Source organism: Danio rerio, chromosome 7, assembly GCF_049306965.1.
Source record: "Danio rerio strain Tuebingen ecotype United States chromosome 7, GRCz12tu, whole genome shotgun sequence".
Taxonomy (NCBI): Eukaryota; Metazoa; Chordata; class Actinopteri; order Cypriniformes; family Danionidae; genus Danio; species Danio rerio.
The window spans coordinates 33480868-33502500 of NC_133182.1; the positions used below are offsets into that span (position 1 = coordinate 33480868).

General features: G+C 36.7%; 1 protein-coding gene across 3 annotated transcripts in view; it reads left to right on the plus strand.

Moving 5' to 3' along the window:
• The window catches only part of glceb (glucuronic acid epimerase b), a 74624-nt gene extending 55142 nt beyond the window's left edge, over positions 1 to 19482 (plus strand). For 2 of the 3 annotated variants that reach the window (XM_073906002.1, XM_005168839.5), the window contains exons 3-5: positions 717 to 1222; positions 10325 to 10564; positions 15659 to 19482. In XM_073906002.1, coding sequence (XP_073762103.1) covers positions 727 to 1222; positions 10325 to 10564; positions 15659 to 16683 — 1761 coding nt within the window. In that variant the 5' untranslated portion in view covers positions 717 to 726 and the 3' untranslated portion in view covers positions 16684 to 19482. 3 annotated transcript variants of the gene reach the window in all.
• The last annotated feature ends 2151 nt before the right edge of the window (positions 19483 to 21633 follow it).

The window sequence follows — 21633 nt, forward strand, 5'->3', positions numbered from 1 at the left end:
GAGGAAACAGTTTATACCTGAGCTCAATTTAAAGCTTTACGGCAAAGCCCGTACATACTTCTGTACATGTGATTTTCAGGTTTTGTATTTGTTTTAATAAATTTGTAACAATTTCAAAAACTCTTTTTTTCACATTGTCATTATGGGGTATGTGTGTAGAATTTTGAGGAAGTTAGTGAATTTAACTTATTTTGGAATAAGACTGTAACATATAAAATAGTGGAAAAAGTGAAGCACTATGAATACTTTTCCAGATGCACTGTATAATATATCCAAAAGACAAAATGTAATTTTCTGTAATAAATCCAGAAATATCTGGGATTAAGTGTGTTTTTGGTCAAAGGCTAACATTATGACCTTCACAATAAATAAATATAAAGCAAAAAGAAAATGCTTTTCTCCAGTTCCTCTGAATTTTTCAAGCAATATGCAAAACAGCGTACACAGTCATCCAGACAGATATTGAATTTCTCTAATGTTGCATTTGATTATTCATGCGGAGGGAAAAATATTGATTGGACCTTTTAAACTCTGATTAATTCCGTGTAGGTATGCATAAAATTTTCTCTGTCTGGATTACTGATTACTCAACAGCTTCAATTCGAAATGTCAGTGGTGTTGTGTGGGGACTCTGTATATGCCTGTTATTGCAGTTCAGCCTATGGACATTTTAAACAATGTGTGTATTAATTTACATTTGTGTGTTTGCATTGCAGGTAAGCAGGGATGATGCGTTGTCTGGCAGCCCGTGTTCACTACAAGACCCTGATAGTGATCTGTGCTCTTCTGTCTCTGCTCACGGTTCTTCTTTGGAACAAGTGCACGAGTGAGAAAGCACTGCGCTTCCTGCCCCGGCACCCTCAACCTCCTCCCAGCCCTAAAATAGACAGCCATCCTCAGCAGCCCCAGCCCCCGGAACCTCCACCTGTAGTTGGCGGAGTGCGATATGAAGAGATAGACTGCCTGATCAATGACGATGCCACCATTAAAGGTCGTCGAGAAGGCAGTGAGGTTTACATGCCTTTCAGCTGGATGGAGAAGTACTTTGAGGTGTACGGCAAGGTGGTGCAGTATGATGGTTATGATCGTTTTGAGTTTTCACACAGTTACTCCAAAGTATACGCCCAGAGAGAGCAGTACCACCCCAATGGAGTCTTCATGTCCTTTGAGGGGTATAACGTGGAGGTGCGTGACAGAGTCAAGTGCATCAGTGGAGTGGAAGGTAAGTTATGTGGTAGTGGTTACACCTCTTAACTTCTGTACTATGATTTATTTTAGGTATAGTTTGCCTTAATTCTGTGCGAGGCCTAATGCCCCAGTATAGTGAAGGGGGTGCTACACTGTCAGTCAACACCGCCTTTCGGTTGAGATGTTATACCAAAGTCCTGACTCTCTGTGGTTATAAAAAATCCCATGGCACTTCTCGTCAAAAGTAGGGGTGTAACCCAGGTGTCCTTGCCAAAGTTTCCTTCATCTGCCCTTACCCATCATGACCTCCCTAACATCCCCATCTAACGAATTGTCTCTATCACTGTCTCTACACGACAGCAATAAGCCTACTATCACCATTGTCCTGTGGCAGTTTCTTTCTCTTTCTTTCTTTCTTTCTTTCTTTCTTTCTTTCTTTCTTTCTTTTTCTATAGAAACATACAGACACACTTAACATCTTGTCCATTAACACATGAGAACAATACAAACGATCACCAAACATACAACATGAAGAGAGACAGGCTACTATCTCATTGGCTACAGCGATCGTTGACCATCAGATGATGAGCTTGGAATTTTTTATAAAAAATTTTTAGCGTTGGTATTGGTTTTACAATACACAGAGCCTTACACAATAAATGTGCTATATTAATACACATTACATTTATTTTGGTCGGACAGTGAAGGAAAGGACAGGAAATAAATGTCATTTAGGGGTCGATGGTATTGGAAAAGGTCCATGAGGTGGGACACTCACAACACAGTTGCGTTATATGTCAGCACACTGACCGCTAGGCTAATGGCACTGACATATCTCTCTATTTCTTATTCATTTTGATCCAATAAAGTTCGCTTAGCAATATTCGAGCAAAAAAAAAGTCAGTTCCGATTGATTGCTGTTTTGCCCTGGTATTTTTGCTTGTCCTATAACATGTATCATATGTGGGTCCACAGAACTTCACTATTACTGGTTTAATTTACAACCTCAGAATTTAGTAGTTACAGTAAACACTAATTAGTAGTTTATTAAGCTAGTTGTGTTAGTTAATGGTTTGATAATGCAGTGAGTTGTGACAAACTAAAGCTTTTAAAGGGTTGTAATAGTTTCAGGTGAATGATGAGAGTAAAAATCTTAACAAAAACATGAAAATTGCTGTAATATACTCAAGATGTTCCAAAGCCTTATTAGTTACTTTCCTCTGCTGAAGAGTAGTTGCTATTCCCCAGTGACTTCCTTTTTATGGATCAATTCTGTGTAAATCCTGAGAAACCAGTTACCCCCATTCTTTAAAATATCTTTTATTGTCAGCCAAAGAGAGAAATGCATATAAGTTTGGACTAACTTCAAGGAGCATAAAACTTTTAATAGCAGCTTTTCAATGACTTATGCTACCTTAGGTTGTTTGAACTGTACATTCTACTTAGTTTGTCATTATGATGTTTCCAGCTAGCTATAAAAGTATAGTATTTTCAGCTCGGCTGGCCATTTTACCATGTGTATATCCATTCTGCCGGTTTTACCTTCATAATTGGAGAAGGAAATGAGAGAAAAGTCAGCAGATTCTGCCTGGGCCGACTCATAACTTGCTCTACTAATGTGTCTCTCTAAAATCACAGTTTTTTTCTCCCTCATCATCAAGATTCACCTAAATGCATGTCACATTAAAGCAGCTCTTAATTATGGCACACGGGGAGAAGTGAGAGGCAAAGCGACCTGCTTCATTTCAAACACAACTTGTTAGTGGCCATTAATAGTCATTTAGTGCAGTCCAAGAGGAGTTTCCTGGAAGCCAGGCTCGAATGATGTACGTCTGGTTCTTACTGAGTAATGCACCCTCAATGGACTATACATTAAGCAAATGAAAGTGGGATTGATTCAGCCAAGAACTGAATCACAAGAGCCGATTTGATGACCTTAAACGTAATGGAGAATAATTTTGCACTCAGACTCCCATGTGTCTTGTAGTGAATGTCAATGAGAAAAAGCAAGACCAAATTAAAGCAGAATCATTTTCCTTTTTTTTGTCAAGCACCATAAATGACGAGCATCTCAAAAATCAACTGAGAGATGACACTCTTTGACGGGAAAAAGCTGATTATATGCTCTCTGTTGTGTCCTTCAGAAGCGTTTTACTGTCCAGGAACCACATTTTTCTCTCCGCTGTGTCAGTGATCTATCACCGTTTCTCTGCCCTGACAGATTACTTTCAACCATTTCCTGCTGGCTCGCTCTTCTCTCCATCGCTCTATCTCTTTGCAAGGACTGTCCTTCAGCAGGTGGGGTTAAGTGGCCTGTTCGAGACTAAAGCTCTGGTGTGATGGAGCAAAACTCTGATCTCAGTTTCAATACAGTACTTAAACACCCTAATCTGAATCTAGAGGCTTTTTGTTTTAAGATTCCAGCTCTCTCTCTCTGATCATTAGACTACCATCGCCACCATCATATCAAAGCTATTAACACAAAGTTTGTGATTCACTCAGTGCCATGGTAATGAAGTAATCACTTCTTAAGGAAGTATTGAAAATGAGGTTGGTCTGATCAATACCAGAGTATAAAGAATGCCTTCCAAACCACAACATCATTACTATTCACTGAAGATGGTGAATCACTCGAGCAGTGTTTCACAGGATACTAATGGCAAACAAAGCGGAATAATCTGCACATTTAAATGAAAGTGAATCAAATTCAAAGCAGACCGAATCAGTGTGTTTGCATGTGTAAGTCTATGTCAGGGGAACCAATGACAAGTGTGTAAACAATCCTTCACACACTCTCTATCTCTCTCAAAAAAATGGAGCGTATACTGCAGTACTCGATTAAAATGCAGCACATTCAGACATGCTGCTCTGAATAGCTTTCTTTTTTTTTTTTTTGCGGAGTCATTGATCAGCTTTCAGGATTCAACCACTTTCAGCTCTTTTCTGGCGAAAGATTTTAAAACATGCAGACCTTGTTTTGTGTGCGCGCCTTTTTTGTTGCACTCCAATGAAGCGCATTGATGTCATAATCCTTTGTGGCAGGTGGAAAAATTGGGTTGTCTATGAGTTGCGATGAAATCCTCACTGTCTGTGGCAGCACAAAAGTGATCGAGGTGGTACGAGTCGCCTACTTTTGTCTCCTTTCTAGCCCCTTCTCCTACATAACCAGACGCCAGTCCATTACTCACAGGCTGTTTACATGGAGCCACTCTCTGTTCTGCTTTCTACAAAGACGCTGTGTAGCAGTAATGACCGTGTTGGAATGCAGGAGCCTGTAGGGAATCATCTGAGATTTGAAGCATTGCCTCTGATTCTCCTCTGGTGTCCATGGAAAATTAAAGCAAGCCCTGCCTCAAAGCAGATGTAACATTTGAAGTCACCATGAAATCAATTCTGTTTTTTTTTTTTTAGAATTGCTGTATTTATTATAAATGATTTATTAGTGCACATTGCTATTTTTTAAATGCTGCACTTAATGCTTTTTCAAATGCTTCCATTCATGCACTGTTTAGTGTAAAGTTTTTACTGTTTGAGTGCTCAAATCGAAGAATTCGATTCTAAACTGCCAAAGCAAATCATTCAAATCTCACTTTCGTAGGTAATATATTGTAGGCTTGGAGTTATAAGGTAATAGGCTATCTCCTTAAAGGTGACAGAATGTTTAATTCCTCCTGAGGACTTTTAATATACAGTTAATTTGGATATAAACAAAACAAGGCAAAGGCAATGGGATAAATTAAATTACATGAAATTAACCCGAAAATAAATGAAAGACACTTTGCAAATTATAATTTTGTGACAAGGCATGAACAAACTGTCTGTCTAGATGTCAAATTGGACATTCTAAGTTGACTTGTTTGTATTAACTGAATAACGAAGCACCACCTAAATGTAGGTATTGCCAAGCTGCTCTTATAATGAAACATATTTCGTTGGAAAATAGAAGTTTAAATACCATTAGACAATTTTTTTACAAGTAGGGTACTTTGATGGACCATTTTAAAAAGGTACCACCAGGAAGAATCTTAAATTTTTTATCAAAAATTTAACTGAAAAATCTTATTTAACTTTAAAGATATTTTTGTGTTTATTTTATTTATTTCTATCCTATATATTTGTCTAAATAACTTTTTATTGTAATACAATTTTTTTGTATTTTACAAATTGTTTTATATTGCAATATTATTTGTGTATATCCATTTTGCCTTAAAATAGCCATAAGTTGCTGATGTGGCAATAAATAAATTATATATGTAAAATGGAGTTCTAAATGTTCTAAATGATTCTGAGGTATTGAGCCTCAAAGTGTTTGCATTTTATATAGCAAACAATATGTGTGTAACAGTTCTCTTTCATACATTTACATGACAGGGATCCTATGTACTCTAAATTTAAATTATGAAAATTCTGCTGTCTATGACATTTATTTAATGTTCTAGAATGAATAACTTTTCTTGTTTAAATTAATGATACTAGGCTGTGCTTAATATTTTGTCCAGTGCAGCTGTTAATTGTATGTAATTAATATGAATTATATAATTTATATGAATTATTGAATTATATTTATGTTTTACTGACTATATATACACAAATAAAAAATTTCACATTTAATATATTACATTTTCTTAGTTCCTGTTTTTTTTCCAACAATGTAACAATTTATCATGTCAATGTAAAAAAAACGCATAGAAATCATCACATTTACATACATGTTTTCAGTTTCAGGTTTCTTCTCAATTTTATATGATGTTGCATTATTTAGTTGACTCTGATTTTGTGTTTCTTTTTCGTTTTTCTCACTGTCAATAGAGCAATCAGGTAAAATGACAAAGAAATCTGATCGGTCACAGAAAGAACCTTATAGAGCCAAGCTAGAGTTCAACTTTGTAGTTAAAACCTTTTTAGTTTTTTTTAAAATAAGTCGTAAAATGTAAACAACTTATATTTAGAAAAAATCCCATAATGTAAATAACTCGTCATTTAATAAGAATATGTCAATAACTCAATTTTGACAAAAATGTCAGATAGAACCTTAGAACCTTATAATTCTAAGTTAAATCATCTCCTGTTTTAAGCATTGAATCTTATAAATCAATCTCTTGCGTTGTATCTGTACTTAGTTTTATATGATGAGAGCATTCATAAACGTGCAAAATTCAGCCACTGAACTTGCACATTCATCAAAATTCTAATCTAAACAGATTTCAGTTGTCATTGTGTTCATAAGATCAACAGAAATGGGCAATTTGGTAATTATACTCTGCGCCATAACAATTAAACAAGTAGAAATAAATCTGATTTGGCACTCACAGATCTTTTTTTTTTTTTAAAGATCTGAGACCATTTGAGTAAAGAGGTGATTTCTATTAGTCATAAGAAAATGTCATTATTTTCAGATCTTATGAATCATCCAAAACTAAATGAACTAACCTTCAAGAAAGCATAATAGGGGCACTTTAATCCATGTAAACTTGTCATTTTTTCATCAAAATAATTTCCACTTGCAAGGACATCCCTTATCTTTTCTGACGTGCATATATGTGCAGCAAGAGCAAATGACAGCACCAGTCAGTGCCTGATGGAAAAAATCAATATTTTTTTCTTGTTTGAGTAGCTGTTTTACTTGCTTTACTGTATGCGTTACAATAGGAATAAAAATGTAACTGCAGATGCATTTCATACCGACTTTAAAAGCAGCCTTGGGTCTAGTGCTCAAGGAATGTTATGTTGGATGCAAGTATTTCGACTTGCGGTGTTCATAATATTTGGATCATCAGTTAGCATTTATTTTTAACTTTTTACTCTGCAACAGATTATTACGCCAACAAAATATTGGCTTAGGCCTTTCTCTGAATATATAATTTGCGGCAATATGTCCATTTTGGAAAGGTGTTACATTCGCAAACGTGCAAAACAAAGATTAATTAGAGGTTGTGTTCTCCTCGTTTCATCCTGGGTGTCAGAAGCACAAAAACAGTGTGTTGAGCTCAGAGGTAATAACCCACATGAGCCTGCGGCAGTGTGTTAGAGCAGAGAGCCTATTATCAGAGACAGCGGACAGACTCATCAGTCTCCGCTGAAGGAGAGGGAGAGAGAGAGGAGAAAGAATAAAAAGGAATGAAAAGGAGATGAGCATGGAGGGCGACAGTGAACGAGAGCTCCTTTTTCCTCCTCTTTCAGTTTGAGGGATGGCGTCTCCTCCAGCAGAGGATCAGAGTGCTCTGAATAGTATCTAGGCCAGAGAGCGCCTCCACAGCGCCCATCTGCCTCCTGATACAGGTCCCACTTAGAGCCTGTGTGTGTGTGTGCCCTGGAAAGCGAAAGGCAATCTCATTGGTGCGTTTGTCATCTATAGTGCCTTGTTATGTCTGTATTTAACCCCACATGTGGTTTTTTATGTGTATGTTTGTGAATAGATCCTTTAAAGCCAGCTATAAAGTAGCACCGCGGTTGCAGTGTTTTGCCTGTGGCTTGATTATTGCCATGCCAGGCTGTAGAATAGATGAGCTGTGCTTAAATGAAAAATAGGATGGAGAGAGGGTGGATTAAAGCCTGGTGACCTGTTACTTTCTTCTTTCTTCTTAAAATTTAGTTGTCTTTGCCGACAACATAACCTCACATTTGAGTCCAAGGTAATTTGTACTAACTCAAGAAGACTTTACTTTAAAGATGATACAGTTGAAGTCAGAATTATTAGTCCCCTTTTGAATTTTTTTCTTCTTTTTAAAATATTTTCCAATTGATGTTTAACAGAGTAAGAACATTTTCACAGTATGTCTGATCATATTTTTTTCTTCTAGAAAAAGTCTTATTTGTTTTATTTCAGCTAGAATAAAAGCAGTTTAAATTTTTTTTAAACACCATTTTAGGGACAAAATTATTTGCCTTTTTAAGCTATATTTTTTCTCATAGTCTACAGAACAAACTTGCCTAATTACCCTAACCTGCCAAGTTAACCTAATTAACCTAGTTAAGCCTTTAAATATCACTTTAAGCTTTATAGAAGTGTCTTGAAAAATATCTAGTCAAACATTATTTACTGTCATCATGGCAAAGATAAAATAAATCAGTTATTAGAAATGAGTTATTAAAACTATTATGTTTAGAAATGTGTTGAAGAAATCTTCTCTCTGTTAAACAGAAATTGGGAAAAATAAACAAGCGGTCTAATAATTCATGGGGGCTAATAATTCTGACTTCAACTGTACGTTTTTTTGACTCTACTAAAGCATAAAAATACCAAAATATGTTTGCAGATATTAAAGAAACAAAATCTGCTAAAGTCAGATATTATGCTTTGAAAATGTCCATTATGTGCCGGAACGTCTGTCTTTGTTTTGGTCCTTTTAACCCACCCAATACCAGTTTAGCCAATTATATTTCAGCACCCTCGGTTGCCTTAATGGAAAACTGCGTGTTTCATTCCTTTATTCGGAAAGACTTTCAAAGCATGCGACCATAATGCAAACTCCGATGGACAGTAGCAGACTCCGAAATCAGATGCAGATTCATATTTCCGCAGGAGGTGTTTATTAGTTAGCAAAAACGTAAATATTACTAATATAAACATTGGCTGAGCAGGTTACATTATAACTGCATTTCCTAACAACACACTATGTGATGAGATTTGTATTGATAAGCAATTTAGATGTTCGCACCAGATGAAATGCGACAGAAATTTAAAATCTTGTTAATACATATTAAACCTCTTTAACATTATTAAATGTACATGCTGAATCACTAATATGTGTTTGGTTCTAAAGTTCAATTTCAAATTGTTTATTTGATTTTCAAGATCTGAGGTGAACTATCTGCTACTGCTTTTAGTAGTATTGCAATAAATGTCATGTAAAATGGTTTTCAAACTCACATTGTTAGCAATTAACACTGAATAGAGCACATGAGGTGTACCTGTGGTGATCATTGTCAGTTTATCCTATTGTTCAGCTACAAGAAATGGAAGCCATTTCTAAAATATAAATGTCAGGTGTTTGTTAGAACAAAAAACTTAATATTAAAATATTCCTTCTATTGGGTGCCGTTGCTTTTATTTAGAAGATGATTTAAATCAGCCTTTAGACTTGACAGTCAGGCAACTGCTGTTGGTCTCATTAATCTGGCAACCTGCGCTTGCATTTTTTTTGATCCAGGAGTGCAATACCTAGTTCAACCACTGGGTGTCAAACTTGCATACTGCACCTTTAATGGCTTTTCGTCTCAGTGTCCACCTCTTGTATCTCTATCTAACTGATGGTTTATGTTTTCAGTTGTTGCTGAGTGCTCTGGATTGACTTACTATTCATAAAACCTTTTTTTTTTTAACAAATGAATGTTCAATTATGTCTTAAAACACTGCTTGATACTTGAGACTCAACAGTAACAGTAAAAAAAGCCTTATAAAATAACACATTTGAAGACTGAAGTCAGTGTAAACCGTCAGTATTATGAACATGTAATTGTAGCCAAGCTGCTCTGCTGTGTGGTGACCTAAAAAGATACTGGTGTTTAAAGGCTAGAAACCTGTGTTACTTGGGGGAATTGTTATTGTTATTTTTAATGAGTGCATCTCAGAATTTGTGTCTATATTGGTGTTGTCGCTTTGCAAAAACCTTTTAACAGGGCTTTGTTAGGCACTGTGCTTATTAATGTGAATCACATTACACTGGGTCCAATATTCAGTTGGTTTACATTATAAGTCTAAGCATTCCTGTGAGTAATAACTTGGGCAAGACAGAATCTGCTGACATTTTTCTGCTGAGAATTTTGTTAAAAATCTTCGGATTTCTGCAGAACGACTTTGGGAATATCATAACTAAAACCTTAATATCTAATTCTGAAATAATACCTTTTTAACTTTTATTTAATGTCTACAATGCAAATCCAATTAGATCCTCTTTATTTGGTAAACAAAGCAAGTCTCTTATGTAATATATACTAAAAGGCAGAAAATATTACTTTACATAATATGTAAATAAATCATATGAAAAAATTTATATTAGTCAATAATTATATAGAAATTAATTAGAAAACTGAATAAATATAAATTTACACACATTTACTCAAGTAAATAAATAGACTCATAGATGGGCTATAACACCCAGTCTCTTATATTTTTTTTTCTGTTTCCTTCTTACAGGAGTACCGTTGTCCACCCAGTGGGGCCCTCAAGGGTATTTCTATGCTATCCAGATAGCTCAGTATGGCCTGAGTCATTACAGTAAGAACCTGACAGAGCGGCCACCTCATGTGGAGGTGTATGACACGGCGGAGGAGAGAGACAGCAGGTCCAGCGCATGGACTGTCCCTAAGGGCTGCTCACTCACCAGAGTATATGACAAGACCAGAGCCACATCTGTACGGCAGTTCAGTGCTCCAGGTACCCAAGCAGATATTAAACTGCACACTTTCAATTTATTTCCTTTATCCAATATTATTTTGTTCTTTATACTAGGGCTGCACGATATTGGAAAAATCTTAACATTGTGATATTTCTGCAATATCATTTTGATAAAAAAATACATTTTACTAGATTACTTAAATATCTCTATTTGGAAAGAATGAATCATTTTAGATTGATCATGATGATTCTGTAGAGGTGTGCACCTGCACAAAATCAAACAAACAATCTACAAGCATAAATAAACATATATAATATATATAAATATATTAATATATCTATATGGATGGATGGATAGATGGATAGATAGATAGATAGATAGATAGATAGATAGATAGATAGATAGATAGATAGATAGATAGATAGATAGATAGATAGATAGATGGATGGATGGATGGATGGATGGATGGATGGATGGATGGATGGATGGATGGATGGATGGATGGATAGATAGTGAAATAAAGTGAGTGTTTTATAAATAAATTAATAAAGCGTGTTTATCATTTTTCTGAGTCTAACAGTATTATATATACAATATATATACAGTAACTAAATAATAAAAATAAATGTAATTTAATAAAATTAATCATTATTATAGTTACAAATTCTTAAGCCTAAGTGATTTTAAAATCATAATACGGTCACAGGCCTCAGTCACATAAATGATAAACTATAATGCAGACTCAACAATGCATATCCTGTGATGCGATTATTGTGAATGATCACATCGCGATAATGATGCTGAAACAATGTCCTACTTCATACACTTCAGCCAGTTTTAGATTTATATTCAGTTTCACCCTCATGTTTACAGCTCAATTTCAGTCAAACTTAAAGAATAAATCATGTTTTTCAAACTGTTTCAGTCCAATGAAGGAAACCAGTGCAGTTTTTCTGCATCCCTGCTCATGTTTTTCTTCTTTTCATCTTTGCATGTCCTGCTCCACTGGCCATTCATATAAACACTCCAAAACAATGATAATGGTGTATCATACACTGCTATTCAGACATTTAGAGTAAGATATTTACTCAAAAAACAGAAAAAAAAATCTTTAATTTTTTTATTTATTCAGAAAGAAGCACTAAAATGGTACAAAAATAAAATAATAAATGTCTCTTGAACACATTCAATGTTTTCTGAAAGATCATGATGTTAATCTGTAGACTAAAGTAATGATGCTGAAAATTCAGCTTTGCCATCACAGGAATAAATTATATTTTAGAAAATGTTTCCAAGACAGTCATCTTTTATAGACTACAAAGAGGCTGTTTAATAACCTCCCATAATACTTGATTATCTGTAAAAATAGAATCATATGCTAAAAAAAAATCTTCTCTTTATACTTTCAATCACCAAATTGTGCACACACAGAATTGTGATTGTGAAAGCGATAAAGGAAACATCTCTGCTGTCTTCAGAAATCGACCAGATGGAACCATCAGTAGTCGGTACATTCTGTTCTTCCCTCTGGATACTGAATGATAAGGCAGCATTTTTGAGGTTTCAGACACGCCGTGCTGCTTTTTAGCATTGAGCTAATCAATAGCCATTAGAATTAGCAGAGCTGTCGCGCTGGCAGGCAGTAATTGGTGTCATCACCCAGAGCATTGATTAGAGCGGGGCCATCTAGGACACACTGGGTCCAAGGCTCCAGCAGGATGCTGCCTCCCTCCTGCACTCTCCGTCCTCCACATCACTGCTATTGATGGCAGGGTAATCAGAGCAGGACAGTACAAATCCACTTAGTCTCTGCATTGCCTTAAGTAATGGATTTATGAGTACATTAAATAGTGATAGGGGTTGTTTGAGCCAAAATGTCTTCTGCAGCCTCTTTTCTTTTCCTTTGAGTTTGCTTTTGTTGTTTATACCACTCTTGTCCTATTTTCTGTGTTGCTTTAATGTTGTTGTTGTTATTACCCTGTCTTGTGAGTTTTCTCTTGCTCGGGTACTCAACCTCATTCTGTTTCTCATGCAATTGCATGCCTGCTTTTCTCCTCTCTGTAGAGGGTATGAACAAGTTTTCTTTTTGTTCTGCATAACCTTGTCAGAAGGCAATGCAGACAAAGTCGGCAAGAGGAATTTGACACTAACAATGAGAGATGACTTTCGGATGAAGTGTTGAATGTGCATTTCTGTACAAAGCGAGATAAAGTACTTTGATGGAGAGTTCGCAAACTGATCTGCTCACTTTGCAGTTGCACTGCAGTGCACTCAACAGTCTTGTGGAGGAGAAATGAGTTTTAACACAGTCCAGTGTGAGATGGATTGTTTTAAAGTCATTTCATGGGCAGAGCCTGTCTGACACCAATGTGTCTGTTTCATTAACCCCAGGAGAAAGTGGCAAATGAAACCTTGTGCCTTTAAGACTATGCCTACCATCTCAAGTTCTTTCACTAGTCTGTGCGAATCTGTTTTTGTATAGACCTTTTTCTTTTGTCATCACATCTGAAAAAGTTGTAGATGATGGATCCCAAACCAAAAAAAAAAAAAAAAACCTAATGCAAAAGATCCCGTTTGGTCAACAATCAAACGCGAACACTCAGTTGAGAGTAATGGAGTATATTTATTATAGAAAAATAGTAGTTTAAATGAGCAACTCTTCAGGGTGGCCATAGGGCAAAAAACAAACAAAAGAATCTACTAAGTAAATAAGTAAATAAACTAAATTACCTGTAAATCTTTGAAGAAAAATACACGAAGCTTACCTTCCTCCTTAAACATAAAGTCAAAATTAATCAAATAAGTATGCAGGCCACCCCTACAAGCTCAACCTCTTAAAAGTTACATACAGTACACCACTCTTTATACCACTCTTGTACTATTTTCTGTGTTGCTTTAATGTTGTTGTTATTACCCTGTCTTGTGAGTTTTCTCTTACTCGGGTACTCAACCTCATTCTGTTTCTCATGCTATTGCATGCCTGCTTTTCTCCTCTCTGTAGAGGGTATGAACAAGTTTTCTTTTTGTTCTGCATACAAGCTCAACCTCTGCATACAAGCTCAACATACAAGAGTTCTGCATACAAGCTCAACCTCTTAAAAGTTACGTACAGTACATAAACATTTCTACAAGACTAAAGGTTGGTAGTCAGCTGGAGAAGTAGGGAAATCCAGTAGCTCTCCACTCCTAGCAACCATTGCACCACAAATGAGCTCTCTGAACCCTGCCGAAAGTTTCCTTTTATAGGTCTTCGCGACCAGCAGCCAATCAGATCCTGGACCATATTCAAAATGGAAGCCTATGGGATGACAGAAAACAACACAAGAAGGCGGGCCATAGAAAAAAAGAAATATGCAATGCGCAACAATAAATAAATAAATAAACTTTAGTGGTAACACCAACTTGGATGAACTTGGCAAAAACAATCAATATTTTCAATGGTTTGCTTAGGTTTACACTGAACACCCATATGTGCAATTTTCCATTTTAATGTGCAACATATAGTGATAGTGATTGTTGCTACAATCAGCAGCATACGGATGTTCATTTATGAGCTTCTCAAGCTGGAGGAACAATTGGAATACACTCATCTAATTTGATCTTCAATGTTGTTGTTTTTATTGTTGCATTGAGTGTTTATTATTGCCAATCTGCAGTCTTGTCTACAAGATAATGTTATCTAGTTATTGCACTCAAACTCGGAGAATATGACACGTTTGATGATTGGAATAATCAGCTCTGGGATGGAAGGATTTGTTTATTTGAACAACTTAATGTAATACTTGATTGGTGGGCTTGCTTAAAGGAATGCAAACCTTATTAGTGTTTAATTTGCACAGTGTTCAGACTCATGCTCATTAAGGATTATAAGAAATAAAAACTTACTGTAATATTTTGTTTTATTTAACTTTAATAAGATATTTAACAAAAACAGTACAATACCAAAAAAAAGAAAAAAAAACTGTACAGATTAATTGACATTAACCCCCATATATATATATATATATATATATATATATATATATATATATATATATATATATATATATATATATATATATATATATATATATATATACACACAACATATAAAGCATAATCATATATACAAAAGATTACAATATTCACATTTTTTACAAAGCCAGTGTCATGAATATATAGGCTAGAGATGTAAATTTACAAACTTAAAATACCAAAGAGTCTTAAGATAGGTCCGCGTGTGGTTTCGGCTGTTTTTCTGTGAAGTTTAAGGCATAACTGTTCCATTTCACTGACATAAAGCAGCTCATTCAACCATCTCTTCCAATTAAGTAAGATCATCTTTTTAGCTGTAAAAACCAGCTACCTTCAAACCAGCTATCAGGGCTTGCTGTTGGGTTAACAGAAAGGTGTCCATTATATTACAATATTCAAAAATAGCCAAATTTTAGTCAGGTTGGGTATTGGTTCCATAAGCACTGGAAAACAATTCAAGAAAGCTGGACCAAAACTCAAAAAAAATGTGCCAAATCCCTTCTGCCTGCCCCACCACATCTGTCACATTTAGGAGATAGAGAGGGAAACATTTTACTTAATCTAGTTTTAGAGAAATGAAGGCGATGTAAAACTTTCGACTTTATCAAACCTTTCTAATGCTCTTTTTATTGTGATATGTTGTTTGCTTTTTAGTTTTCTGTTTTTTTTTGTAGATTCCGAGGTATTGCGCTTAGACAGTAGAAAAGGTTTACTTCACTTTACTTTGACGAAGCAAATGATGTGAAATAAAATGGCAGAAATTCCATATTTGACAATTCTTGTTGCAATACATGGGTTTATATTAATATACAAATGCATTTTGATGCAACAAGCTACATGCTTTTTTCCACTGTTTAATTCCCTTTTTGTGCCAATTCCTTTACTATTTGTATATATAAAATGCAATGAGTTCATATCAGCAGTCCCGATTTCATAATTGCGATGATATTGTATGTTTAACCAGTATATTTTCAGTCATTGTAAGAGTACTTTAACTAAGTATCAGCACCCTGAGCTTGCTATTGTATCAAAGCCAAACATTTGCAACTGCTCTAACCATAGTTGACATCCTGTTGAACCTGTTGTAACATTTCCTAATTCTGTTCCTTGTGTTCCAGAAAACTCAGAGGGTGTCTCACTTCCTCTTGGCAACACTAAAGATTTCATCATCTCCTTTGACCTGAAGTTTACATCTAATGGTAGCGTCTCTGTAATCTTGGAGACCACAGAGAAAGGGCCGCCATTTGTTATCCATTACGTCACCACCACCCAGCTCATTTTGCTTAAGGATCGTGACATCACCTATGGTATCGGCCCTCGGACCACATGGACCACCGTCACCCGTGACCTTCTCACTGACCTACGCAAAGGCATTGGCCTCTCCAACACCAAAGCGGTCAAAGCCACGAAAACCATGCCAAGGCGTGTTGTAAAGTTAGTGGTGCACGGCACCGGGACAATAGACAATATCACAATCTCCACCACGTCACATATGGCGGCTTTTTATGCCGCAAGTGACTGGTTGGTGCGCAACCAGGACGAGCGTGGTGGCTGGCCGATCATGGTCACTCGTAAACTCGGGGAGGGTTTCCGTGCACTGGAGCCAGGTTGGTATTCGGCCATGGCACAAGGACAAGCCATGTCCACTTTAGTGCGTGCCTATCTAATGACAAAAGATGACACGTACCTAAAGGCTGCCCTGCGAGCCACCGGACCTTTTAAACTGCCCTCAGAACAGCACGGTGTCAAAGCAGTGTTCATGAACAAGTATGACTGGTATGAGGAGTACCCCACAATCCCCAGCTCCTTCGTTCTGAATGGATTCATCTATTCCCTCATAGGTCTGTTTGACCTGGCGCAAACTGCGGGTGAGAAACTCGGGCGGGATGCGGGACAGCTGTACAGCAAGGGAATGGAGTCCTTGAAAGTTATGCTTCCCCTGTATGACACAGGGTCAGGCACTATCTATGACCTGCGCCACTTTATTTTGGGCACGGCGCCCAATCTGGCCCGTTGGGACTACCACACAACGCACATCAACCAGCTCCAGCTGCTGGGTACTATTGACAACTCGCCCATCTTCAGGGACTCCGTCAAGCGCTGGAAAAGCTACCTGAAAGGAGGGAGGGCTAAGCACAATTAAGCGGAGCACACCTTGAAGATCTCTATCTGCCCTCGCTGACCTCTTCCTGACTGCCACTATGAGGGCCACGGTGACTTGCAGGGAGAAAAAAAATAATGGCTGAACTCATTGGTAGCCAGTTTTCAGTTTGAGACCGTAATTGCAGTGCTTCTTGTGTCAATGCTGAGGTTTTAATTAGGTGCAAACGCAGCTGCTTGCAGCATGTGTGTGGATGAGGAAGAGGGAGGGTTTGGGTATTTAATATTAAAAGCTCCGGATCTGCGGGTTTGACTGAGAAACACGTCTGCTGAGATTTGCCACATTTGGGCACACTTCAGTCAAGATGAGGGATCGCAAAGCGGCTTTCAGAACTTTCTTCCAAAGCAATGTTCGGGAAACAGTCGGAAAGGCAAACATGTTGAGCAAACATTAGCTGCGATTGTTATTTCAATTCATGAGCAGAACACAGTTCATGTAAGCTATGAAGAAAATGTCTTCAACTGTAGCATTATTATGTTTCTGAAGGTCTCCCCAGTCGGAGGGAAACACAACGCCTTTTTGTTCAACTCGTTCTCCAGCCTTCAGTCTGTGTTTCATGATCCTTTGCTCTGTCAGAATCCCACCACAATCAGATTGAGCTGTCACTAATGCGGCCCAGTCCTGCCCATAATGCACTTAGAGCTTTAGAGAGGCGGTCGTAGGTCACTTGCTTCATGTTTACAACAGATTTCAGGAAACATAGCTATAGTTACTAAGATACCACTGTCCGGATTGACAAACACACACAGCTTTGGTTGCTTTCTGAGAAATCTGCTGGAATGGTGGCGTAGCTGGTGTTCATCCCTGTAACATGTAGACTGGTCATGCACTTTACTTGTGTGGCATGCGTGTTGTGTGTGTTAAGGATGCCTTTAAACAGCTGTGTGATGAATTGTAACTTCACCAACATCAAGGTAGTTGCTTGCCGTAATGGAAGTGAATCATTAATAAGGGAATCGTCAGATTTGTTTCCTGATATATTGTAGCTCTTCCCAATTATTCCACAGTTTCTTTTTGGACAGCTGTATTTTCAGTAGATTTTTTTTAATGTAAAATCTAAGCCAGTGTTTCTCAACCATGTTCCTGGAGGACCATTTTCCACGTCTCCTTAACCAAACACACCTGATTCAGATCATCAGCTCATTAGCAAAGACTGGAAGACCTGTAATGAGTGTGACAGACAAAGGAGACATCTAAAACTTGAAGTGCTGGTGGGAGTCCAGGAACGTGGTTGAGAAACACTGATCTAAACTATATCTACTTTCTTTTTTGTTTTTGCTTTGCATTCAGTTGAGTATCTTGCATCTCAGCCATGTAAAACACGAGTTTTATTTTAAATAGTGAAATGATTTGGATGCTCGACTATTTTTTACTTCTTTTTTTTTTGTAAGCATTTCTTTGCATCACCAAAATCATTTAGCTGCCTTCTGACTAGCACAGCCAAGTACAGCAGACGGAAATATTTTCTTGAGTTTTGGCTATGTAAATATCTGCTCAGCCACTTGACCTCTGCCGTAAAACCTCCACCTGGCTCAATCCTGTCCATCCTAATCTCACTAAGGCTGCTAAAAGGCCGAGATATTATCCCATTATCTGGCAACCTGCTGTTCTGAACCATCTCGAGCAGATGTTCACATTCCAGTATGCTCTTTTGGCTTTGAATTTCAGAAAATAAATGTCAGAGAAGAGAAATGTGACATTTCTAAATGTTTGATATCAAAGCTTCTGGTTTGTTTGGCAGAGATGGCTTTTAGAGACTATGGGTGCACGGGCCCCGAGGCGTATCTTTTGTGTTGACCTTCTTTTGGTTTAAAAATCATGTTTTCCCATGAAAATCAGGCTGCTTGTAGTCTCACAGACACGGATCTCACATATAATACTATGCACATTTCATACTTGTCATTTAATGAGCAGATAGAAGTACGTTTAATGAAGAAAAGATGTTACCTTGAGCGAGGCAGAGAGCTGCATTTCATTTATACTGTACCAAAGTCCTCAAAATTTGAGTTATTTTTGTCTGTAACTTTAGCATTTGTCTAGTTTTTTCTTTTTTTGAAAGAGAGAGATTGTGATTGAAGTAAATTTTTAGAGGTGTGTTATGGACATGCCTTCCTCTGAAGAAATGCCTTTTTGTTATTTTGTTCACCTTTAGTTTAGTTTTGTATAATGTGGAGTGAGTTTAGAAGGAAACAGGGAATGTTATTAATCACTGCTATATGTGGGGATGTGTGCAAATCTTGATGCTCAGTGCTACATATTACTAAAGGGAAAAGAGAGACTTGAAATAGGATGTCTGTTCTTTGAAAGCCTTGTTTAAAAAAAAAGCCTCCTTTTTGAGTTTGGTTTACCAAACATTGGTTGCATTTGAGTGCGTTCCTTGGAGTGAGCAATGTTAAAGCACAACTATAGTTTCTTGAATTAATTTATTCTCATTTCTCTCCTATTTTTTTTAATCATCTGGTTTGGACAATGTGCAAAGCCTTCCTCTGCAAGCTGCTGCAGTTTAGAATTGTAAAACAGTTTGCCCTTTCTTTTTGGTTACAGTTTTTTTCTCTTTTACATTCTTAAGTTTATAAATTGACATGCGAGGTGTATTTTCATGTGTATGCAATAAATGGTTCAACTGGATCGCAACAGCTGCACACCCAGAGGTTGTAGGACTTTGCAAAGGAAGCACAATGTGCGATCATTTTTATGCAGGACAAATGTTTATTAAAGTCTTTGTGCTTTAAATTGCTTTTTTAAAGTTGGATAAATAAAGGCATTTCGTTTTATACATCATTTATTTTTGTCTGATTCTTTTACACAAAGCACAGTTTTTGTTAGATTAACCAACTCATATTTGATTCATGAATTAAAAGTGTGTGCCATGATTTATGCACTGTATTTTTCCCAGCTCATAAGACTTTAGTTCTTATCCTCAGAACACAAATGAACATATTTTATCCCCCTGAGAGATTTCTGTTCCTCCATTGAAAGTATGTTCAGTGACAACGCTGATGCCAGAGATCAAAAATAAATTGAGCCCTTTGTTCCAAGCTTTTCGAAGAGTTGATCGCTTCATGAAATTAACAGATTTTAGTTAGGCTTTTATTCACATATAAATATTGATCAGCAATCATAAACAAAATGCCAAACCATACCTGCTTAAAGGATTAATTTAACCAAAAATGAAAATTCTCAGTGAAATTACTCACCGTCATGTCGTTTCAACCCCCTGAGACGTTCATTCATCTTTGGAAAACAAATTAGGATATTTTAAATTTGACAACTCCCTCATCCTCCACTGACAGCAAGGGTCCAAAGAAAAACTAACAAGCTACGTTACATACGTGCACAGAAAACAAAAATTACACCTTCTTGCAACATTTTCTTTTCCTTAGTGTCAGTATAGGGCACATGTTAATAAGCTATGCTCTTTATCAAAGACTTTACAAGACATGTCACTCGTATAGTTCTGAATAGGGAAAAGTGTAATGGTCAACATGGTGAATGAAGCCCCGCCTTCTAACACAGGAGCCAATCATTGATTGCTATTAGACTGAGTATTCTCTGGGGGTGGGGCTCAGACCAGATGTGAGTTTCTGCAGATTTTGTGATTGGAAAGTTTAAAAATGAAACTAATAATACAGTTGTTTAATTTTATTGGTGATTTCTAAAATAAAATTCAATGGTAAGCTTGACTAGCAATTTTGTAGAATTTAATGTTTTCCCATTTAAACAGAATTTAGCGTTTCAAAGATGGCTGCCGAGTGAAATTACTTGCCTTAAAGGGACTTTGTCTTCATCCATGTTGTGCTGATGTATTCTTTAAATGTGCTTTGTTTCAAACAGGACACATGCACAGGCACCTGGGCTATACACGCATACACAGTACTCTTGAGTGCACACAATATATTGACACTGAGGAACCGCTTAATAAAATTGTTATTTTGATTGTATATGCGTACAAAAGTATTCTAGAAGTATGCAAGATTTGGTTTTCACATATTAAGCTTGTTTGAGTTTCTATGACCAAAGTCTGCTGTAAAAGCTTGGGAACATTGTTTGCTGATTAATATTTACAGCTTACAGCTGAATAAAAACCTCAATGAAACGTTCATCTTGTAAAGCGCTTGTTTATAATGAATTAAACATTTTCTGTTTGTTCAAACTGATGAAACAACACAATTTCTCAGGTTTTTTTTTTTTTTGGCACAGCTTAATTGTTTTATCTTCAGTCCACCTAAATTTGTAAAATCTAAAAGTTTAGCTTAGTTTAAGTAACTTGATTTCTTCGTGTTGTAAAATTACACAAAGTAAAATTTCAAAAACTAATTTTGAGAGGAGCACATGGTATGATTGATCACAGCTGGTCTCTCATCTGTAATCACTAGTAAGCCAATCAGATTAATCCCAAATCATTATAAGTAGCCTGTCTAAAACTAATCCATTATCGTCTTTTTCCGAAGAAACGCCCAATTTTTTCAAAACCTCAAAGCTCTCAAAACCTTCCTGATCTTATACCCCCTCACATGCTCATTGACCAGGTGGGAGCCCTGAGCTCAGGGTTCTCTCCTGGAACAGCATGCCAAACCTGCTATTATTATCGAGCAATATCCAAGTCTGAACTCTTGAATTAATGATGTGGAACCTGACATATATAAAAATAAAATCTCTTCGGGTGTAGCGGAGAGACAGAAATATCCCAGATTTAATTAATATATCTTCATTTGTGTTCCGAAGACGATCAAAATTTGTTCCATGTCATTTGGAGCCAAGAACTGTAAATGAAAACAGAAATGAAATTTGTGGGTGAACTAACCCTATCTGGTCAGTCATACTTTTTCACCAGCTGATTAGAATGTTGCACACTCCCCGAGGTGTTCACTGCATCGCCCTCTGAAAGCATTTATCTCGGATGTCCCTTTTCTGTATAATCCCTATGACATT